Source organism: Botryllus schlosseri, chromosome 4 (genome assembly GCF_051294905.1).
Source record: "Botryllus schlosseri isolate E-star chromosome 4, Bs_hap1, whole genome shotgun sequence".
In the NCBI taxonomy this organism is placed as follows: Eukaryota; Metazoa; Chordata; class Ascidiacea; order Stolidobranchia; family Styelidae; genus Botryllus; species Botryllus schlosseri.
The window spans coordinates 1,493,051-1,518,041 of NC_137239.1; the positions used below are offsets into that span (position 1 = coordinate 1,493,051).

At 41.1% G+C, this 24,991-nt stretch overlaps 1 protein-coding gene across 2 annotated transcripts; it reads left to right on the forward strand.

The window, feature by feature from the left end:
• Positions 1-20: 20 nt before the first annotated feature.
• LOC145436827 (uncharacterized) lies at positions 21-4,576 on the forward strand. 2 transcript variants are annotated; one of them, XM_080314044.1, is made up of 6 exons: positions 21-194; positions 731-906; positions 965-1,021; positions 1,079-1,306; positions 4,260-4,358; positions 4,434-4,576. In XM_080314044.1, exons 1-4 carry the CDS (start codon positions 113-115, stop codon positions 1,187-1,189), a joined length of 426 nt encoding a protein of 141 aa, XP_080170170.1. In that variant the 5' UTR covers positions 21-112; the 3' UTR covers positions 1,190-1,306; positions 4,260-4,358; positions 4,434-4,576. The 2 variants fall into 2 exon arrangements, with proteins under 2 accessions (XP_080170170.1, XP_080170169.1); XM_080314043.1 differs by having other exon boundaries at positions 27-194; positions 670-906.
• Positions 4,577-24,991: the final 20,415 nt, after the last annotated feature.

The window sequence follows — 24,991 nt, forward strand, 5'->3', positions numbered from 1 at the left end:
GCAGCACAATATCGTGCTAAAGCGCCACGACCGGGAGTGACCTTTAGTGCTGTTCTTCAACTTCCTCTTTTCTCGGCCGTTTCTCGCTCTTTTGCGATGTGGTGTGATCGCGATGACAGGGAATCAGCATGCGGATTTTAAAGCTTTCTTGGCGAGTAACGGTATTGCATGGCAGCACATCCAGAAATTGGACGGTAAGTATATAAGTAATATAGCTTCAGCAATGTGCCCTGTTAACTAGCTAATCGAGACAGCTTGTGCAGTTATATTCAGTACATCTTGTGTGGAGTTGGTTGAATGCTGGTGCCAATTGTGATTTATTAGAATGGTTACTATGCAGCTTAGGTTATTATTAGCGTGTACTTTTGATAAATGTCTAACGGACAGTCTTGTTACTGGTTGTGCCCCTTTGTTGGGAGTTCAGATCGGCTTACAAAACATTTGCTGAAACGTCAAGTCTGATTTATACATGCAAGCTCTGTCAATTAATGTTATGTTCAAAATTATTTCATATCTCAGAGAATGACATAGATTCAGATATTTTCACCAAGCTTCGTGATAAAGACCTTTGGCAAATGACGTACCGTCTGGCGTCTATTGAGACTGCAAGATGTACGAGCTAATTAACTATGGAAGCTCCGTTCATGCAACTAAATCTTGTTGTTACAGTTATGGGATAAACTAGCAACTAATGGAGGTCCAGACAATACACGCCATGAATCTTTCTCAGTCGCAGACCCAAACAATCCGTGCGGTGAATCAGCGTCACTCGCAGAGTCGGACACCACGTTGCCTGTGGATGAGTCGCTCCGTATTGATGTAGAATCACTCGCGCAGTCAGATACCACCCTACCCATAGAGCCATCAGTCCGGGAGGATATTGGACCTTCAGCCACGCCAATACCGGTAATCATTATTTTGTAATATTTTGCTATGAATTGAGTTTACCTGTCTGTGTCTGCAGCTCGTATCTCGGGGAGATGCCGGAGCAACCAATGCAGATCTCCATGTGGATGTTATGGTATTTATCCGCATAATTCTAGTAAGAATCTATCTTATATTTCCATCAATATTGCAGCCGTCGTGCAGTCCCAAAGACCCTGAACTCATTGCTCCAATGCCCTTGCTGGTATTCAGCTTCAAAGTTCAGCAAGCGATCGAATCACGTACACTCGTACAGCTTATGTAGACCGCAATTGGCACAAAGGCTTGTCTCTATTCAAGCATCAATACGGACTCCGGCTTTCTCAGCTAACGAAGAAAGAGATTTCTTGGAACGTTCCCTACAATGGGCGACATCAGACTAGTGAGTATGCATTAGGGATGGTGTGAACGTGAGGTTCACGTTCGCGTTCTGTGTGTGAACCTCGGAAATTTTGAGGTTCACGTTCACAACAGAACCTTGGTAGGTTCTGCACTGTGAACCTTTTTCATATATATTACAATTTTCACTTCGTTATAACTGATTAGGTTAAAATTCATTGCATTTCAACTGTGGACCACTCTATGCATGGCACTGGCAGCATAAACAATCAACACCTTAACAATTTCAAAAATTTCATTTGCTCTCTAACAAAAGTTTGCTCGAAATATCCAACTTTCCGTTTATGAATATTTAGTGACTCTCTGCTGTGAGCTTGACCGGCAATCACACAACATCAAGAGCGAAACACACTACATGTAGATAGCGAATGATGCTTATTCAATTGATATCGTTTTCTGATGTAAAAATATAGCTAGCTTATACGTGGTCAATCTTGTCTTCATATGTTTACTGTATCATAAAAACGACATTCGTGCGATTGGGGTGTTGGCTATTGTTGTATAACTTGTTAGTGGGGTAATAGCGGTAGCAAGTATAGTTTTTACTCTCAGCTCAATATCCGTGTAGCAATACTCAGGCGCCGAATACATTTTCCGGTCTGGCCTGGACCGTTAAGGCGTAAGCTTATATTCCCTGGCAAGTCCTCGTCGAAGTTGTCGGCAAAGCGACGGATGATATTGATTTATGGGATTATTATATCATTTGATTGCCTCAGTTGATACATTTAGCGATGATTAAAATGTCTATATGTACTTCAGCATTGTGCCATTATGTGACCCGAGTCGTCGCTATGTATCGTGTACATTAATATAGGCTATCACTTCATTCAAATATAGGGCTGGAATTAGCAATATGACGTCACGTGACGTCATGAGGTTCACGTTCGCGTTCACACAGAACCTTTCAAAAAGGTTCGCGTTCACACGAACCTGAACCTTTCAGAGGTTCACACCATCCCTAGTATGCATGCAATTATGACAACTTCTTATTGCTTTGTTATAGAGATTATGTGCCAAGGCTGTTTCTTCACTGTATGTGTATGGCAGGGTTGTAACCAAGTCACAAGGCTCCGAGTCGCAAGTCAATGTCACTTTTTTAGTTTTGACTCGAGTCCAGTCGAGTCATTTTCAATTGCCACCACCGAGTCAAAGTCATCAAGCAGAGGTTCGAGTCTGGGTCATGGGAATTATGACTCAAGTCTGAGTCATTGTGTTGACTGCTCAGTTTCCAGATAACGTCTTGTTAAACCCACTGTTACAACTCTGTTTGGTGATATCGAATGGTTCGCATTTATGATATACTAATTTTCCTCACTTTTAATAGTATCTTGCAGTGTTGGGATGAATAGAGTCATGACTTGACTCGAGTCACTTTGCTAAAATGACTTGACTTGACTCGGCGTATCAGAAATGCGGATTGACTCTTGACTCGTGAGCAAAATTCACTAGCCAATTTCAAGTCATCAAGTAATCGGTGTCGATATTTATCACTGTATCTTGCATATGCTCGGATGGTTCGCGAAACGCTTGTGTAACCCTTGAAAGTGACCAATCATTCAATGGTCGAGCGTTTCACTTAGCCTCGATTGTTCTCTCACAAATAGATTGACCGCAAACAGAGTGATCGAAGCTTACAGCTACATTGTCGTAAACTCTAGTAGTAAACCAATAAAATAGAAAAATGTCTATTTCTGTTCTCTGTTCATACCTTTACCAAACCTCTTGTTTTATTGAAATTGAATTTGAACATAGTTTATATTGTCCTCAACCATTAGCGCATGCTCGAATTGTATCGTATCTATTTGTAAATGAGTAATGTATTGCATCTTATCAATTCGTTTCTCTATTTTTGCTGTTAACTATATAAACTGAGGCTATGCAATTATCTACGTAGTTCAACAGTTCTCCGTTTATGTGAGCGATACAGCGCATTCTTGCCGGTATATTCAACTCTATATTCGTTCATCGGTTCGGAATCAATGATCACTAGTGCAAGTTTTTTTACAGATTCCGACAGCTTCCTAGATAATGTTTGGAGGGATTTTATATTGCAACTTTTCTCTCGTTTTCATACCAATTTTTACTGCCGCTTTGATCAAATAATGAGAAAAATGGGAAGGAGTGCTTTGATAATGCTATAAACTATTTCTAGTATGGTTCTATTCTATTTGGTTCAAATAACAAAGTGGCACTATATGATGGTTTATCTGCATCTCAAAGTTATCTATGACACAATGGCTTGCAAGCAAGAAGTTCAGCTACCCCTGCCAAGCACGACCGCGTCCAACATTATATAAATTGATCGCCTCATTAATTCATGTCGCCTAAATTTGAGACAGTTTCCCATTTCGGTAACGCCCAGGCGAGACCGCCGAAAATTTCACTTTCAATCTGTATTTCAGACAGCTAGCAAAATGCAATGATGTAATCATGCCTCATACTTCGAAAAGGCGACTTTTGAAATGTGACTTGAGTCGAGGCACCGCCAAATATCGAGTGCCTTTACTTAACTTGAGTCACCTTTGAAAATCGATTGACTATACTTGACTCGAGTCAAAATCTGCAATGACTCGTGACTTGAAGGTAGTGACTTGATCCCAACACTGGTATCTATCTGGTTACATTTTCAAGTACCAATAGATGAACTCTCAATTGGGTGGTTATACTTCACTACTCTCGAGATTACATGGAAACGTCGCTCTTGGCCGTTGGAGTCTCTAGTCATATGACTTGGTTCGAGTCATGCGTAATGACTCGAGTTCAAGTCGAGTCGATACACATATTGACTCGAGTCAAGTCGAGTCATCAGAAAATCGTGACTCGAGTCCGACTCGAATAGAGTCATGACTCGAGTCATTACAACCCCGTTGTATGACTATATTCATAGATCTGATCATATTCTAATCATTCTTTTAGACACATGCATTCTCTCACAGGTAAGGGAAGATAAGTGGAATTTGATCGCACCAACCACAGTTGAAGAGATCAGAACATACTACGAAAGAATGATGCTCATATTGGATAAGATATTTTAGGTAAATGCGGACTCGCAATTCCATTCTGAATTAAATTTGATTGATAATAACCCCTCAATTATTCAATGTTTTCAGTCCAATACTAATGAAGTGAAGCTGCAACAATTACAATCACAAGTTACCGATCTGAGAATAAACTCGAAAAAGAAGACCGCAATATCTGCGTTATCAGTACAACAGGTACTTGTTTATAAGATTAATATAACTTTCAGTTTATAACGAATGTATGATTTTAAAATCATGCAATAGCTTGATAACTATGATGACTAGAGCAATTTTTTTTTACCTAAAAAACGGAAGATTTTGACCTAAAAAAACTGAAATTTGACCGAATTTTGACCTCATGTATGCAAATTAGGTGTTTTCGCGTTTATTGTTAAAATTGTACTACTTATCTTCATTTCTGGTTGGAACTGTCTGTCCTTACAAAGTAGATTGGCATGAAAAAACGTTTTTGGCTCAAAAACTGACAGATTTTTACATGAAAAACTAGTATTTTAACGAAATCTGGCCCTAATGAAGAATTCCAGTAGTTACATTACGTATTCTGGTGGAAATAATTAAAATTTGTTGTAGTACACGAAAGATCCTTTCCTACATTCTCGGGTAGAAAGTGTCTGTCCTTACTACGTAGCTTGCCAAGAACGTTCAACAGCAGCATTTGTTGGCTGACAGCACTCAAGTTGTGCGCACACTGCTGGTGACAAACCGTGTTGCTTCATTCTGACAATGTTGTCTATATCACAATTTTTCAGCTTGCGCTTCTTGATATAAGAACCATGCAATGTCCAAGGAGTCTTGCTTCAGCTAGGATATTGCGGTACGTTGACCATAAACCATGTCACTATTTGTTTCATTTGACCATTTATGATTCACAATGAGCAGACGATGGTCCGTTTACAACGGTAGGCCTATAAAGTAGGCTACAAGCTGTAAAATATCAAATGATAAGTTCACTGACAGCGCAAAATCTACGATACAAACGAAATGCAGAGGTGAAAAAATGTTTGACTTTGTAAACAATTTTGACCTAACGCTACAATTTTGACCTAATTTAGACTTTTTTTTACATGTCAAAAAAAAATTGCCCTAGCCCCTAATGATGACCTTAAGAAGGTTTTTATTGTGAGCATTATTGTTGTTATGTCAATGAGTTTCGTAGCACCTTCTGTTAATTGTGCAGACCAGGGGCGGTAAACCCGTGGCCCTCGAAATGGTTTGGAGTAGTTACAATAAAAAATTTGCCTACATTTCAGGCCCATGACATTCACATCAACAGCAAAACGTCCCAAGCTCCACATTTGGTGGTTTCAAAGCATGGAAATTGAAAGATACAGGGATGGATTCTGGCTGATGGCCAAACGAGCAAAGGCCTGGGGCGCAACACGGCTACATTGCCTCTTCCACTCAAGTGCCTCACATCATCTCAAGACCCGCATTTTCTGTGCCACTGTCGAGCAGGCTCTTCTCTACGGAATAGAAGCACTCACGCTGACAGAAAAGCTGGCTAAGACGCTCAACGCCAACTACGATGTACTCCTCCGCTACGCACTCTCGGCATCCACCACCCGGAGCACATATCCACCAATGCACTGCGCAAACTCACAAAAACGGTCCCATGTCGTTTGCTGGCTGCTGAACAACGCTTCCGCCTAATCGGTCATCTAGTGCGGCATCAAGACGACCAACAAGTTGCCGCCATCATCAACCACATTCCGACGTAGCCATGGCGCAGAGGTGGCTGGAATAGAACCACATGGCGCTCGACAATAGAGAACGAGCTAGCGCATCGCGGGCTATCGCCTGAAGACGCCCACGATCGTCCACGCTGGAGGCGCTTAACAAGGGCCCAAAACTGATTATCTTCATGCTCTTTTGCCCTTTTATTTAATGGAAAGGCGATATATCTATATTGGGACCTGTCTTAGCCCAAAGAATTCCAGCTCCTGGAGTTCATGCAGTATGTCGTTGTCGGTGACAAGAATAATCAATATGTATCTACCAAACTAACTGATTTTTTTCATAAATTCGGACAGTCTGCTGCAGCAGAAGACCTTTGTTAGCATTCCATTAGGTTTTACAATCATTCGTTGGTCCATTCGCATTTGAAGTTGGCAATTCTACTCATGTCTTGTCATATAATGTTCAAGTAATCTGACATTGCAAATATTCCAGCAGTGTCGCTTATCTTTTCGTTATGCTAGTTCCTACTTTTAGCTTGGCATCTAACTGTGAAGGCAGTCAATACTTTTGAATTTGCACCACCTCGTACTTATTGAAGTTCTAGTGCTGGCTTGTACAAGCAATCTAGTATGGAAAGTATCCCAGGAACTTGATGGTTCGGTGTCCCTTATCTTTTGTCTATACTTGTTCCACTTTGGCCATGACATCTAGATATCAGTAAGTACTATAACTTATTTGCACCTCTGAAGTTCTACGTCTGGCATGACTTGACATGACATAATGGAAGTATTGTCAAATAGTTCAGTGCTGCTTAGCCCGTTGATTTTTAAGTTTGTTCTTCAATCTTGGCCTGTATATGCTATACATTCAGGTATATGTGCAAGATTTGTAAATTTCGTTTAATGTCTACAAGTGCATTTTTTTGATAACATGTTTTCTTGAAAGCAAGAACATCATTGTTTCGTTCATAATAAAATGTTCATATATTGCTGGTTTCGAAGAGGATAAGTCGTCGAGTACGCCAGATTATTTAGTAATCCATATCAAGCCGTAGCACAGCTCAGATAGCGCTAGAATCATGAAGCACTATATATATAGCACATAAATCTTAAATCACAATATACACAGCATCAAGCACATTTTATTGTGATATCTTTTTGAACATGAAACGTGATATCTTTTATGCTTTTGAAGACACTAAAATATTTACAGTGTGGCTACTGATAAAATTGTTAGGTTACCTAATTGAAGCCTGCACACCAAATTTGGTTCGATTCCAACCAGTATCCGCATTGCTACAGGAGAAGAAAGTTTTTTACTTATTAGGCCTATATGAACATGAATAAAAAAAAATTAAAATTTTCTGTTCACCCATTAAATTGTTAGGTTGTCTATAGAAACAATGCTCAACCGATTTGGCTCAATTCCAAGCAGTGGAAGCGGAGTTATTGTGTTATGTTCGTGCATTTTACGTTGGTCTCTTATTTGTCTAGGATTAGTAATTACCGCCAATCATTATTTCCTCGTGTGTCGTGCTTCGTATTTATACCCTGTGTTCTGTTGCCTCGTGGTCTTTTTCATTTAACTGCACTCTGGATCGTGTCGCTGCCGTAAAGTTATTCTGCTGATAATATACTGATTCTGTATTGCAACCTCGTCGCATTGAGTTATTGTTCAAAAAAGATCTAGAACATAACAATTGGTGTCAGAAGTCGGATTCATAGTTATTTCTGCGACGAATATATATCATGGAATCGGGTATTTTGAAGCTTCTGGAGAAGCAGCAGGAAATGATGGCGGAACAACGCGCACAGCGTAAAGAAGATATGGAGCAGCAGAATGCTCGGCACAGAGAAGATTTGGAGCAACAACGCGCACAGCATGACGAAGCAATGGCGAAAGTCATGGCTGGGTTGGAACAGCAAAAAAAAAACACAAAGAAGAAATGGCACAGTTAACGCAGAGGTTGAGTCCTGGTGCGTCAACATCTGAAGCTACCGCTCCAAAGTTTGATTCGTTTGTAAAATCAAAGGAGAAATGGGATTCAATCATCACCTTGCAATTTACGGCATTTCCAACATGGAGAAGAAAAGAGCGTGTCTACTCTCATGGGTCGGACCTGAAACGTACTCGCTCCTACGTAATTTGTTTGGGACTGCTGATGTCAGTGCGCAATCCTTCGACGCGTTGACTGAGAAGTTGTCTACACACTTCAAGGATTCAATTCATGTGCAAGCTGCCAGGTACGAATGTTACAATTGCAAAATGCAGCCGGGACAGTCATACGCCGATTGGATCGCTACTCTACGGGGAATCTCCAAGGATTGCATCTTCACATGCTCAAGAGAAGGCTGTGATCAGAGCTACGTTGATGAGCTAATGCGCGATCTCATCATTAAGGAAACGCCGCACGCGGATGTGAGACGGCATTGTCTAACTCAAACCAATACATCCCTTGACGACGTTCTCAAAGTAGCCGCAACACACGTGAGAACGCTGGAAACTGATATGGTTATCCAGGGCGAAAGTAGCGGTAAAGACACTTCCATCGTCAACAAAATGACGGGAAGTTATCAGAAGGGGAGAAAACCTTCCAAATCCACCCAGGGCAACTTCCCGGAAAGACTGAAATCCTGCAGCCGCTGTTTCATCGATCACCAGAGAAAAGACTGTCAATATCGACATGCAATATGTCAGAAATGTGGTCGTAAAGGTCATATCAAACCTGTGTGCATGTCTAATAAAACCTACCATCACGCAACAGGTCACATCCGTCAATTTCTGCTTAGTGCCACTCCTCTCCTTCGACATCGATCAACTATATCGACGAGTAGGAAACCAGGTCTGGATGAACTCCAGCATCAACGGCATTCCGTTGCCGACACAGTGGGACACTGATGCACCCTCCGCCATGGTGGGATTGACTGGGTACAAAACTTTATGCTCTCCGAAACTCTCAGCATACCATTGCTCTATCGTAGCGTATGGCGACAAGCCACTGAAAGTGAAAGGTATTTGCACTGTAAGCGTGCAGGTGGGTTCTGAAGTTCGAGTTGGCTTAAAATTGGTGGTTCTCGACGAACACCGTGGGCAAAACATTTTTGGTCTCGATAGGAGCGATGCTTTCTCCATAACCGCTAAGGGGACGTCTGCTTTGGATGCAATTTCCTCGCAGATGGTCAAATCGCAATCATGTAATACTATTGACATTTCTGATTCGAACGACAAATTGGTATCTTTTCAGTCCAAATTTTCCTCCGTTTTCTCTAATGTGTTAGGACGATGCACGAAGACAAAGGTGACAATTCACTTGAAACCTAATGCCAAGCCCGTATTTAACAAGCCACGTCCTTTTCCTTTCGCAAGGCAAATCGCTGTTCAAACCGAATTGAATAGATTAGTCAATCAAGGTATTCTCGAACCAATCAATTACAGTGATTGGGCAGCACCAATTGTTGCCGTCACTGAGTCTAATGGATCAGTACACATTTGTGGTGACTTCAAAGCATTGAATCAACAAATTCAGATAGATCAACATCCCCTGCCCTCCTTGGATGAAATCCTTCACAAGTTACAGGGTGGTTGTATTTTCACGAAAATTGATCTTGCCGATGCCTATTTTCAGCTAGAATTAGATGATGATGCGAAGTATTTGTGTGTCATCAACACGCAATTCGGTCTATTCCGTTATCGACGCATGTGTTTCGGAGTCGCATCTAGTCTCGCAAATTTTCAACGCTGTATTGATGCCATGATCACCGGCTTACCCGGTGTTACTAGTTTTATCGATGACATAATCGTTACTGGCATTGATGAACGCGATCATTTTCGCAACTTATCGCTACTATTTGAGCGCCTCACCGAATACGGTTTCACCGTCAACTTCGCGAAATGCGAATTTTTCAAAAGTAGTATCGAGTATCTTGGTCACATAATTGACGAGGATGGCAAACGCCCGTCTAACAAATCCGTTGAAGCAATCAAGCAGTTGCCTAAACCTCAGGATGTTCGCCAGCTACAGGCATTCCTGGGCAAAGTCAATTATTATCGCGCGTTTATTCCTAATTTCACGAATAAAGCCGCTGCCTTGTACCGTCTTCTTCAAAAAGACGCGGAATTCATTTGGAATGCGGACTGTGACGCAGCTTTTCGCATTCTCAAAAACGACGTAATCGACGCTACGCAGTTAGCTCATTATGATGTAAACAAGCAGCTCATTTTGTCAACTGATGCTTCTCAATTCGGAATCGGCGCGGTCCTCTCAATCCAGGGATTTCTAAAACTTTCTATCCCTGTCTCAATCTAGCACAATGGCGAAGAGAGACCGATCGCGCACGCGCACGCATCGAAAATGCTTTCCGATTCGCAAAAATCCTACTCTCAAATAGAGAAGGAAGCTCTGTCAATCATTTACCGAGTCACTAGATTTCGTCAGTTCTTGTATGGTAGAAAAATTACGCTCGTAACGGACCACAAACCGCTTTTAGCTATTTTCTCGCCGGACAAGAAGATTCCCATGATTACAGCGCAACGCTTACAGCGATGGGCACCAACGCTCATGGCTTACCAATACGATATTCGCTATAAACCGACTAATCAGCACGGAAACGCCGACGGTTTATCTCGCCTACCAAAGGGTCCAGACCCTGAGTTTGACGAACTGGAAATTCGTGAAAACGCGGAGATCGTTCACGCTATTAATATGGCATTCGATGGCTTGCCGTTAACTCGCAATGAAATTCGCCACGCGACGCTGAAGGACAAAACCATGAAACTAGTAAAATTATCTGTCACTCATGGCAATTGGAATCCAACGACGCACATAGATGATTTTTCTTGGTTTTCGACTCGCAAACATTCGCTTTCTCCGCACGAAGACATAGTCATGCTCAATATTGATGGTTTTCAACGCGCAGTAATTCCGCAGTCACTTCGCTCGCGAGCCTTATCATTGTTGCACGAAGGACATTGGGGTATCGCGAAAATGAAGCAGATGGCTCGACGTTGCATCGCATGGCCTTCCATTAATCGCGACATTGAAAATCTCGTGAAGAGTTGCGACGCTTGCCGCAAAGTGATGAAAGCGCCTGATCGTCAGTATCGCGGATGGCCAACAATTCTGAAAGCTTTGAACGAATTCACTTGGATTTCGCAGGTCCAATAAACAATAAAATGTTTCTTGTCATCGTCGATGCGCATTCGAAATATCCTTTCGTTAAAGTAATGAATGTCGGTTCTACCACGACCTTGTGTGTAGTCAACGCTTTGAGGGAAGTCTTCTCTATTGAAGGCTTGCCCATAACAATTGTCACGGATGGCGGACCTCAATTCACATCGAATGAATTCGATACGTTTTGTTCTAATTTGGCAATCAGCCATATCGTATCACCGTCTTTTCACCCTACCTCGAACGGGGAAGCGGAGCGATTCGTCCAGACTTTAAAAGCTGGATTGATAAAAAATTGCGACGAGGGAAAAGATCTCAACTTCGCGCTCCAAACACTTCTCGCTACTTACTGATGTGCACCGCATTCGGGCATAGACTGGAAAACGCCTGCTGAGATTTTACATGGTCGGCAGCCGCGCAATTCGTTAAGTTTGTGCTCGCCCTTCGATAAATCGAAACCCGTCACGCCTAGACAATCCGTCACTCATTTCGAGATTGGTTCCTCTGTTTACGCTCGCAGTTACCGACGCGGACCAAAGTGGGTTGCTGGTGTGGTGACGGAAATACTGGGGCGTGTTGCGTACATTATAAAAACAGATCATGGGTATTGGAGAAGGCATAAAAACCAACTCCAACCACGATTGATTTCCACAAGTAATGATACAGCCACACAGGAAGTTGCTCAGCCTCAACAGCCCCAAGCTGAGTATTGAGCAACCATTGGTCAGGAATAGGGCACAACGCCCTGCAGCTAGTCCTGCTCGAACGTCGGGCAGACGTTATCCGCTTAGAATAAGGACCCAAACTGATTTCTATCGCCCAACGTAAATTACCTCGTACTCCTAACGTACAGAAGAGGACTGTTATGTTCATGAATTTTACGTTGGTAGCGTTTGCCTCTTATTTGTCTAGGATTAGTAATTACCGCCAATCATTATTTCTTCGTGTGTCGTGCTTCGTATTTATACCCTGTGTTCTGTTGTCTACCGGTCTTTTCATTTAACTGCACTCTGGATCGTGTCGCCTGTCTTAAAGTTATTCTGCTGATAATATACTGTTTTCATATTGCAACCTCGTCGTATGAGTTATTGTTCATACAAGATCAAGAACATAACAAGACTCATGTCATCTCATTAGTTTAGAAAGAGCTTGGAGTTGAGCGAGATCCAGCCACTCGAAATGATGTACGCATCTGTATCCATACATAAAACCAAATGCCAGTTGATTTGATATGAACTTCAAATATTTAACTAGCGGACCTTGCTTAAAGAGCATCGCATCGCCATCTTCAAAGCATCTCGATAGTACAGTCGAAATAAATCTCATCTATCTATCTCTCTAACAATATTGTGTCAAAATGTATATTAATTGTTTCGGATCAATACTGTTCGCCTGAATGCATGGATGGCGGAACATGTACCGCAGAGGAAATTTCAAGGTAGCCTACTCGTGCCAATGCGTCGATGGATTTTACGGAGACACATGCAGCAGTAAGCTGAATATCAATATCAATAAAAGTCGAATGACACCTTCAATATTAATCAATGATGGAGTTTCAGGGAGAAAGTTATAAAACAAAGATACCAAGGGTTAACAAAATGTAATGATCATATTCAATTAATTTCGCGCCGACGCAAGACGGGAATCACTAACTACGAATACATTATGGCGACGTTAAATATTTTTCATGGGTTTTCATTTGAATTATGACATTTGGTTGTCTGTTTACAATTACTATTACCTAATTCCGCGAGGTTTCATATTTGGCTCAACAGTCTTCACTCTAGCGGTGATATTCCAAATAATATTATGTAGTCTTCACTCTAGCGGTGATATTCCAAATACCATTAAAGTATTGTTTCGAGGAATCGCTAAAAAGAAGCTGTATCAGAATGTTGGAAGTTACCAACATGGCAATTAAATGTATATGCGAATCTGAAAATATGTCGTCAATATTCTTGATTTCGACATTATCTTTCCAGATACAAAAAAGTCGCACTATTTTACCTACGTACACTACGCATATCTCCCGCAAGGTTTAACCACAATACTGCGTTGGTATTGCAATTCAAATATTTGGCTCGCTGTGGATCATTTGCAGATTTCCTTCCACGTTCTCAGGGGTGAGGAATTGAGGGTCTATTGAATCCAGCATGATTGTATGATTGATACAAATTTAAAAGGGCAATGAATCTACATATTCCTAATGAAAACCTGTATTTTCTAAATAAAACCATAGATATAGCGGAGAATAAAACTAATACTGAGTATACTTTCGCTAATATTTTCTACCCCGGAATCAGCAGTACACACGCGGGAAGCTCATTGAAAAGTACACCGAGGAAGATCGCCTGTCACTGCATGATGGCGAAAGCTATGTGAAATTCTAACAATACTGAAATGTAGGCCTATTCTTTACAATCATTATTGCCAGGCCAATGATAATCCGTGCAAGAACGGTGGAACTTTCTTAGGTATTACAGTTGACCCATAATATGGGTGAAAATGTACCCCAGGATATTACGGAGTTACTCGTTCAAGTAAATATATAACGTGCTAATCTTTTGTCATACATGGGTGACAGATGCCAGTAGGACCGTGATACCAGTTTCTATGGATGGCGTGAACATGAGGTTCACGTTCGCGTTCTTTGTGTGAACCTCGGAAATTTGGCGTTCACAAACGATCCTTGGTAGTTTCTGCACTGTGAACCTTTTTCATGTGTTACAATTTGTCACGTCATCAAATCGCCTGTAGTTGAAGTTCTTGGCAGCATCAAAAGAAATTTTCTATTCAACGAGCACGCACCTGGCCAATTTCTAATTTTATTTTCTCGAAAATTTGTTCGGAATATTAAGCTTCCCGTTCGTGAATCTTTACGGCTCTCTGCGGTGATCTTTGCCCACAATCATGAGTACGAGATACACTACAAGCAGGAAATCATCGAATTACGCTTCGTCAACCAATCGATTATTTATATGGTAGAAATTGATCTCAAGAATGCATCGATGTCTACTGTAAAAAACTTGTCAGGCGTACGGGAACTATATAAATTTGATATCCTTATTGTACAATGAAAACCAAATTCGTCCGATTGTGATGTTGGTTATGACTGGAAAAAAAATTCGAAATTTTTTGTGTCCTGTAGTCACAAACGATGGACTTTTGTGTCCTGATTTCAAAATTAACAAAAGTTAAGACCCCCCGCACAAAACGTTTCCAGTTTTCACTGTATGAATGATAGGCTTGTTTGTAGATACAGATTATATGATATCTATACCGATTGATTTGAATTTAACTGACAAATTTCCAATTGCGAAGGTTAAAAATAGTATTTTGGTAAATTGTGATTGACCAGATTGGATTAATTCGATCGTTTTCTTGCTTACAGTCTAAATTAAATATTTAATAAATAAATATTATTTTAGATTTAGAATGTAAATATCTTATAATTTCAATTTGTCTGACACAAATCGAAATGGTTGTTCGAAAAGGCGAAAGTAGAACAACTGAACATATATTCAGCGGTCTAGAAAACCGAATAGAGGAATATGATGAAAATTTGAAAATGTCATATCATATGTGACTCAGCATCTGTTGATACTGGGTGGTGGAATGACATTGTTGTGAAACTGCAAAATGCAATGATCAGCAAGGGTTTCCATAAGTCACAATATATATTGGTTGCCTACATAACATTATCGATTCTTAAAGCATATATCAGAGTTCTTCAATCCAACATTCCCAACAAATCCAACTCTCAGTTACAAATTTGTAGATGACATGGTAAAACACTACGAAAACTTGGTACAATTCATCAAACCAAAATTTCAAATGAAAATATTAAAAAACCGAGGACGGAGGGATGATTTTAAGTTTATCTATTTGCTGTGAAGCGCATGCCGCTCTTTCAGAGAAAATAGTAGCTTACCACTAATCAAATGGCATAAACTTCCATCTCTACCCAATGCGAGATGGAGCTCAAGGGTTATAATTCCATACTGCCAAGTCCCCATGTGGAGAGTAACTCATGAGCTATCATGCTTATTCATCGAAAATGCGCGTCAGGAAGTCTGGTATTCTAACCAGATGTCTATAGATAGAATATACTGGTGCCCGACCGATTATCGGTTCACCGATAATATCGAGACGATATCACACTTTGAAAGAATTATCGTTATCGGCTATTGAAGCTGAAAAATTATCGGCAATTTTCGTGACGTCACAACTTGGCGGTAGGAAGTCGGAAAATTATAATCATTGACCGTTAGACTGAGAATATTGATATATTTCACATAGCTTACACTTAACAGGTGTCCAGATGTAGCCTTTCTAGTTTTTTTCATGTTCAAGTATAACGATGGCTGTGAAGATGTTCAAATGAATAATCTGAAGCTTTGAAAAGGTGCATATGTATATCCAACTTCTTTTGAATATCGGCTGAATGTATTGGGGTTCTCGGTCAAGGTGTGAAATATCAGTTCTATTGGTATCGACCCAAAAATCTAATATCGGTTGGGCTCTTGAATATGCCAATGATTATTTGCTGCTATCCTTGCGCTCGAATGTCCTGCAGCGATAAAGTGCCTTAAGAATCCATTGGAAGTCCGATATTTCAGCTGTAGATATCCATGACACTAACATAATAACGGAAAGGGAAGTCAAATTGATGGATGAACTTCACCAGAAGTGCAAAAGGACATATTTGAAGATTAAACTTGTAGCAAAGAATACCTTTGAATTGTAAATTTTTACAATATTTGGACCAGTGTCGAAAATTGAAGTTAGTTTGTGCGGGACATTTTTTGCGATTTGAACAAAATGATTGCGGGACATATTTTTCGATTCGAACAAAATTATTATAATTTTATTAATTTATACCAAAGTTTTCATTAATTCCTGCTACTGGCAATTTTTTTTTCGAGTCATACCCCTACTGTACAAATTATTTTTGTGATAATATCTGGCGCAATTATAGTGGTTCTTTACCGAGGGTCCACAAAGCTTTTTCCGGGATTCCGCAAAAGCTCAGATTTTGCAAAATGGTTGATAACCTAATATTTCATTTTCTAAATCAAGAAAATCACTATAGGTGGTTTCACTTCATTACTGACATCAACATTATGGTAGTCTGAGAGTAAATCTCCTACTATGCAAACTTATTTTAATTGCAAATTTGCGAACTGATGCAAACCTATTTTAGTTCAGAGATGTCTTGTTTGCGTTTGTGGAAAAATAAGTTGGAGTAGTAAGATCGATAACGGTCAATTTAAAATGCATTAAAGAAAATCAATTTTCTACTGCAATATACATATAACCACTATTCCAGAATACCTTCATGAGGAGCTGCTATGGATGGAAATGGCTAGCAGGGTCATTATATGTTCATTACAAAAATCTGCTTCTCAATCTCGTTGCCATATATCTTGCGATCCTACCGAAAAGTGTCGTCGGAAGCGTTATTCGTACATTCACTTTAACGCAGAGCGAATGTTAGTTGATGTTGTACTTGTGTAATCTGACTCTAGAAAGTTACTTGAAGCATTCGTTGCGTATATCTTCCGATCGGACCGGCGTCCCAGCCTGGACGGCTGGTTGACTGACGTACCACGAAGCCTGTCTAGCACACGTATTCGAAGATCACACGGACAACCCTCCTATTTCTGTGTCTCCACAACTTGTAAATTATTGAACCATCGTACGGCGACGTAATAGCTTTTCTATCATACATTGAATTGAATATGTATACTAGGGTTGTCCATAATTTGGAAAATCATACAAATGCTCCGTTGTAATGTCTGATTCTATAGATTATTGATTAAAAAAAACAGCAATGAGCCGAAAAGTAGCTCACAGGAAAGTCGTTAAGATTTCGTGCAAAGCGTTTGAAAGTAGCTACCGAAGCATGGGCGTGCAACTGCCCATAGAACGGCGAGAAGACTAGTAATCACGAAATCACGGCTCTTTATTGGCTAATCGGCAATGCTTCAATGATCACGACAGCAGCAGCTGGTTGATTAGGTGATCGAGAAGTCTGCTACCGGCGGCGCATTGTGGGTAGGTTGGCGGATAATGATTTAGGATTAATTCAGGGCATGTTGAGGTACGAAATACATGAGGGCATGTTGAGGTACGAAATACATAATGACCAAACTACAGCTGCTGCACAAAATCGTCTAAAGCGTGACCGTTTATTGTGAAGGAAAGCGCTGTAGCCAACATGCCTTGTTCTCATCGAGGGAAAGCAAAGGCGCTTATGAAAGTTGTGAACGTATTCTCTGTTTCAGAAGGGATCCATCATCATTGAATACAAATATAAAGCTTAACAATGTCTCTATAATTTGTGTGATCTTATTGGGCTCAGGTTGTACTATATAGTTGAAGTTTTGGATCGGCTGAATCAGCCGGTTATTCTTGGCACTTATCAGATGCTTACAGCAATTTCAATTCACTTGTAAGTGTTTCTCAAAGTCCTTAATGATGCTGCAGAAAGGAGGTGTACATGTAAGCACAGACTATGTTGGATATGATATCCAAACTATGCTGGATACTATGCAGCAAAGTATGTGCCTACTGCTTACCTTTACATCTCTTTGTCGCACAATCATTAGGGACTTTGACTTATCATATCCGGCATAGTATGTTCTTACTTTTGCACCTCTTTTCTGCGTCATCATTTAGGACAATACTTGCAAGGGAATTCATTTTGATGAAGGTGCCAAGCATAACCGGCTGATTCAGCCGATTCCTATAGAGCAGTGGTTCCCAACCTTTCTCGACCCATCGCCCCCTTTTCAAGGTCAACACCTATCATCGCCCCCCAAATTTTGTGTACCTAAAATTGGGCGTACAAACTGTAATCACCGGCGGGTTGACTGAAAAAAAGGTCAAATTTTCGGCTCGATGTCCAATTTGACACCCTTTTGTAACTAAATTTCCGTGGGTTGACTAAAAAAAAGGTCAGCCGTTTTGACGCGTCGTCGCCCCCATATCGCCCCCTTCGCTAATTTTCGCCCCCGTCGCCCCCTTTGTCCATTTTCGCCCCTTCGTCATTTTCGCCCAATAGACCGCCAAATCGCCACCTGGGGGGGGGGGGCGATATCGCCCACGTTGGGAACCACTGCTATAGAGCATTCAACGCTTCAACAGTATAGTACAACCTGAGCCCAATAAGACCACACAAATTATAGAGACATTGTTAAGCTTTATATTTGTATTCAATGATGATGGATCCCTTCTGAAACACGGAATACGTGCGCCACTTTCATAAGCGCCTTTGCTTTCCCTCGATGAAAACAAGGCATGTAGACAAATCAGACAAATCAGGACACAACGAAGAAGAAGGAGTAGAATATGTGGGAGAAGAAGAAGACGTTGATGAAGAAAACCTACCAACACAAATGACTAGAAACATAATGAAACAAGAGGTACAATCCCGAAGCCACAACCAAACATCGATGTGGACGGACTTAACCGAAACGACCACCTCAGATCCAACACCTATAACTACATCACCTCCTCTACAATCCAACCTCAGAGGTAGAACAGCCCACTCCATACCTGAAAGGCACTCCAAAAACCTATTCGAATGCCTTGCAGCCTCTCCGGTAAAAAGACCCTACGAGAGCAGCCCGGAACCAAATGACGACAAGGCAAACAAACCAAATGCCCTGCCCAAACCGAAACACCTTAGAAGGAAAGGCGGCACCAGTCAAGTAATATAACCTCATCCCCCGAATAAGCAAAATGTTCAAAATGCATCCCACCCGCCTCGTCTCTATAAATATCAACGGTCCAGAAAGGCATTGGAATGATTTTAAAGTCTTTGTTAAAAAACATCAACATGACACCTATTGCGTCCAAGAGACGCACTGAGTTGAGGAAACCAAACTTCGTAGTTGGGCCACCGTAAACAACTACAATGTTTTTAGCATCCATCTCAATAAATCAGACGAGTGGTGCGATAAAACAAAACTCTACTTCCAGGGAACCCTAATTTTAGTCAAGGAAAGTTGGATACCAGAAAACACAAACATATGACATTTCATCCAACAAACATAAGACATTTCACCCAAACACCTCACAGGGCTCATCAAATAAGTGTCGTGAAGAAAACTCGTCAAAACTTAACATTTGGAACCTCTACGCACAACCGAGCAAATTAACGTAAACAGCATTCTACAACAAACTCACACAGGAAATGAACAAAGAAGAACCGACAATTATAGCCGGAGACTTCAGCATGATCACAGCCGAAATTGATGCCATGAGAAAAAGCAACTCGAAACCAACACAAGCAGCAGTCATATGGAAAAACTGCACACATGTAAACAATTACGTTTACATATTTAGATCACGAGACAACCACACACCTAAATATATACCTCCACGAAGCCCCTCAACTCTGGTCGAATAGACAGGATATACCTTAGACCAAGGGTCGGCAACCTACGGCCCGCGGGCCGGATCCGGCCCGCCAAGCGAAATCGTCCGGCTCGCGACATAATAATTAGTTATCACGAGAATACGGCCCGCCGCTTCATAATGAGTTTCAATCTGCAGTGCAGCGCTGCATGAAAAAATGCGGCATTGCTATGATATTATAGTAGCCTACATCGTATTAGTCTAATGTTACGCCATAAAACGAAGTTCGTTGAAGTAGGAGATCGAGAATGGAGATAGACTAGACTGGATCAGTGCTTATGCTTATCAATCGGGTGTATCTCGCAACCGAAGGTGTTCCATGATTTTTTAAAGGGCTAATCACTCTAACGGGGTGTGACAATAAAGGTGTTCTTCCTTTGCTTCAAAAACGCTTGGAGCATCTCAGACGCAATGACGGAATCTCAAACTATTCAATTATAGATAACTAGCCTCCGTATGTTAGATAGCCTGTCTATGGTTTGATTTTCCAGAAGGCATTGTGTGCCAAGACAAAAAACCTGAATAGTGTTTTGGTCACAATGGGGAAAACTGTTAATAAGATTTTTGTCTCATCAACTGAATCAGTTACGCCAGATATTACTAGAAGCAGAGAATCAATATGGCGATGTCATGTAGGCCTATATCTGTCATGTTCGCTCATTGAGTCGAGCAGCTATGCTTACACGAGTGTATGAACTGAGAAATGAAATAGCAACTTTCCTCGAAAATACAAATATCGCCGACTCGTAATCTTGTAATCGAAAATGGGTATCTCATCTTGCTTTCCTGGTACATTTAACGTCACATCTGAACAAATTGAACTTGCAACTTCAGGGGGAAAACAACTACATACATGAGATGTTGAGGCGCATTCAAAACAAATCTGTGACTCTGGAAATGTCAACAGTACACAGAAAATTATGCTCACTTTCCTATACTGGAGGAGAGAACCTAGTACCAACATTACGTTTGTTACTGTGATACGAAATTTAACTACTGAATATTCACCCGCTTTTCCGACATTCCTTCTCTACAAAATGAATTCTGACTATTCAGTACTCTGTTTAATGTGGACGCCAATACCATTGCCTGAAAATTTCAAATGGGCTTTTCTGAAATGCGATGCAGTTGAATTGAATGACAAATTTCATACAAAGAGCATATCGTTGCATGACTTCGACAAAGAGTACGTTCTTGAAATTGGTCTTCATCCCAGCTTGACCAGCAATGCAAAAGAAATTGCATCGATTTTTGGAAGCACGTACGCATGTGAACAATAGTTTTGAACAATGAAATTCACGAAGAGCAAGCTATGATCACGTATTTCGGACGTCCATTTTGAATAGGGCCTGATTCTTGTTTCATCTGACTTGTTACCAGAAGTTGAAAACCTTTCACAAAGCAAGCTGCGTCAATTGTCACAATTATTCTGTGTCGTTGAAGTGTAAATACATGTGTCTTCGGATTGGTATGATTGCGATTGCAGCAATGTAGGATAATATACCGAAGTGAGCGTAAAATATAGTACTAAGAAAAAATCTGGCCCGACAAAAGGTTGTACACCCGAAGTTTGGCCCGCGACTAGCAAAAGGTTGCCGACCCCGGCCTTAGACGAATAGACTGAATATACCCATTTAAAAACCTTGCGATGAACGTAACAAACTGCGAATATAAAATCAACTATCTAGGCGACCACAACTACTACATGGTGATCACTTATCACCATCAAACCCAAGAAACATCGTAAATGGGGACCGGGAAGCTGGAAAAACAACAAATCACACTTTCAGCATGATAAATATAGAGCGTACGTTGAAAACATATACGGCGAACATGACCTACAGAAGGCGAAGTACCAAAGCCTAGACCAGTGGTTCCCAACGTGGGCGATATCGCCTCCCAGGGGGCGATTTGGCGATATAGAAGGCCGAAAATAACGAAGGGGGCGAAAACGGACAAAGGGGCGATAGGAGGGCGAAAACGTTGGAACTGTAAGTCAAATATGATTCATTTTATGCTTGGTTTATTGCTCTGTTCAATTTATGTGAGATCGATATTGATAGAAAAGTGGCTCAATACTTGACCCATTCCAGCCTGCAATACGTGAAAAGGATTTCAAGTCACGTAAATTCGCCTCATACTACACCAATTTCACTTGTTTACGAACTCTCTCAACCTCGTACCATCGGGCTATTGGCGTACGTTTATCCTCAATGGATTACCGCAGTTGTTACATCCTAATCAAATACCAGCTGTTTCTGCGTGACCCAGCAAGCACAAACACTTTCTGTTGAAACTACTAATTTGTGTGTCGTAGCGGGGTATCCAGTGTTGCTAATTGGCGCAGATCACGGCCAAATTTGGGAATATTGACACATTTCACGTTAGTGGGCACCAGAATTTCGAGTTTGGCACGTTGGCACTATTTTCGCTCCTTCGATTTTCTTCAGCTATCCTCACTGTGAAAATTTGTCTTCAGCATATTAGATGAGTATCAAGTGCTACGTACTCTCGCACGCAAGGAACTATTTGAGGTTACTTAACATAATTTAGGCCTGCAGTAGGCATACTAGGGTATTACTCCCTATAAATCGTTGTCCTATATTACATCGATCTTATAAGTCCTGAGTCACTTCATCTGCTACCCACTGCAAAAGCCGATTTGCTATTCATGTTATCATTCAGGCTACCAACCACCCTCTAGCTGGGATTTATGAATCCGCCCCGAGTCTAGATCTTGAAGACGTATATATAATTCGTGATGTATCTAAGCAAGCTGATATATTGGAAGATTTGCTGGTTCGTTTTCATGCGACTTTGTCGTAGAATTTAGGACGTCTGTAAATGTAAATTGACCTTATGCGCACGGAAATGAATTCCATCATAGTGCGGCCTATTTTCTTGCAGCGTAATTGCGTAAATGAACCATTGAAACTGATTTCTATTACCACGTAAAGACACCTCGAACGATGAAGATAATTTGGTTATATCTCAGTCAGTTTGGCATCATGTTATGAAATATTTGACTCCCAGGAGAGCCTTCCCGCTGTAGGAAACTTATGATTGACATCTGAACGACGACATCTGAACGAAGCGAAACAGTTGATTTTCAATCACCGATCTAGTTGTAATTGGTCTACTTTTTAAAATTAACACAATAGCATTGCTTCTTAGAGTAGCCTTATTTTATAGCCTACTAGTAGTAGCCTAATTTGTATAGCCTACTTGTTACTTCAATGCCAAAACGTTGCTAATCCTGTGCGGTTAGATTTGTGAAGGACATTAAGTTGTTATGATACCGAATAGCACTGTAATGGCCATCTAACTTATCGTCGAACGTTCAGGATTTAGGCAAAACGCTGTTAGGTTATTGAGGTCCAAGTATCAAAGCATGTCGTCGGCATCATCTCACGACGATAGCTCCTCCCAAACCCCTCCGAAGTTGTAGAAGATCGTAAAGACAAAAGTGCGGCAATACGACAGTAGCTATTTAAAATTTGAAGATGAGCTTCTTGGAGGTACAGAACTTCAATATACAATTAAATAGTATATTCATATTGAAATTAACCCGAATATTTTCGGCTGACACTCGTCAGGGGTAATCATCAGCAACTAGTAGAGAATTGGAAAGAACATTGTATATCAACAATCGTATCACAAAATATGACGTCACCAGCATGAAATTTCGAATGAGAGAGAGCGTTCAATGTACTATTGTTGGTGTATTTTAATAAAAGTTGATTCTAAGGCACACAAATGGAATTGTGAACGGCCTCGCCCCACGATTCGAAATCGGTCGTCTCGATAATTATTCGCACAAATCGGATTATCCAACAGATATTTGCCGATGGCAGAATTAATGGCCTTTGATCGATCACCATCAATCTTAAGTGGATGAGTTGAGGGTGAGCTTTTCACATCGCGTGACGCACGTGTTCTGATAAATCTGGGGACATGTTGGTTTATGCCAGTGGTTCCCAACCTTTTTGTCTTCATTCCCCACTTCAGATCTATTCCGAGCCTTCATTCCCCACCAGGACCGTAAGAGCACTGTGTTAGCCCCGCCAAAAAAACGTTGGTATTGGGCCCCCAGAACCACCTCAGCCCCGCTGAGCCTGTAAGCTTTTTCCCTGTAACTTATAAGCTACATTGGGTCTACTGTTTAGTGCGTCGCATTACTTCGACTAAACGCGCGAAGCGCGAAAGATTTATATAACTCGTGTTTGAATCGGCCAATATGATCGGGAATTGCATATATTTTGCTATCAATTTTTTATTCCCTCTCTGCTCACGTAATCAGATTTACCGGTAGAGCTGAGTGAGGTGTGTTGGAAAAGGAAGGACCCCTAAATAAGAATTGAACATCCTCGGGCGGACCCGTTGGTATATTGACTTCGTTGCATTATGCTATTCGTGACCTCCTAAATCTGCTATGTCAAAAGATATGGAAATCGCCAAAAGTAAAAGGCACACACGATTTCAAATTGGTATTGCTTTACTGGCAAATAATTTTTCCCTGCGGGATGGCATTTGTCCTTTGGGGCTCAGATCGCCGAGACAGGAACATTCGGCGCCAGCCATTTAGCCAATTGAACATATATGTGTATTGTATATATATCAAGGGCATTCCTTCTCGGTCAAGGTCTTCTCGTTGCTGATCCTTCTGGCACACTTCTCGGAATTGCATGTTACATGGCCTATAACTTTACATGCCTTGGTGCGTCGTGGCGCAATAATGGCCGACGCCGAAGTCTCCATTTCTATAAATTCTACGTATTTTCGTGGGGGAAAGGTACCCAATAATCAGATATTCGGCAATATTAAATCGCGCACCAAGCGCGAATTTTTTTTGTAAAAGTGGCATAAATTTAAAAAATACTTTAATTTATGTTGATTCACGAAATAATTTTAGGCCCCTTCGAGCTCGCCCCCCTAATTGGGGGGTTTGGGGTGCGGCAGTTACGGTCCTGCTCCCCACTACCCATCACTTTGTCATCACAGAGCAGCTATTTGCTGGTTTGACTACACAAGACACCCAACCACATCAGTACGTAGGTCAATCGCCTGTAACTGCAACATAAAACGCATTGTGAACCGATACCAGTAACGCTCAAAATTTCAAGATAGTGTTATTTCACGTCAAACTATAGTCGTGCTGGATGCGTTTGTGACGCCATCATTGGCCCCCCAGAGTTAAAAATGAGGTTTTGTGAACAACACGCAGTATAATTTTCGATACATACATTCCAGAGCAGTTAACTGGTAACGGTGATTGCGCATGTGTCTCCGTGAATATGTAGACTGTCCTGTATATAATTTTGAACAAATGCGTCTATTCCCCACCTGAAACCATTGAATT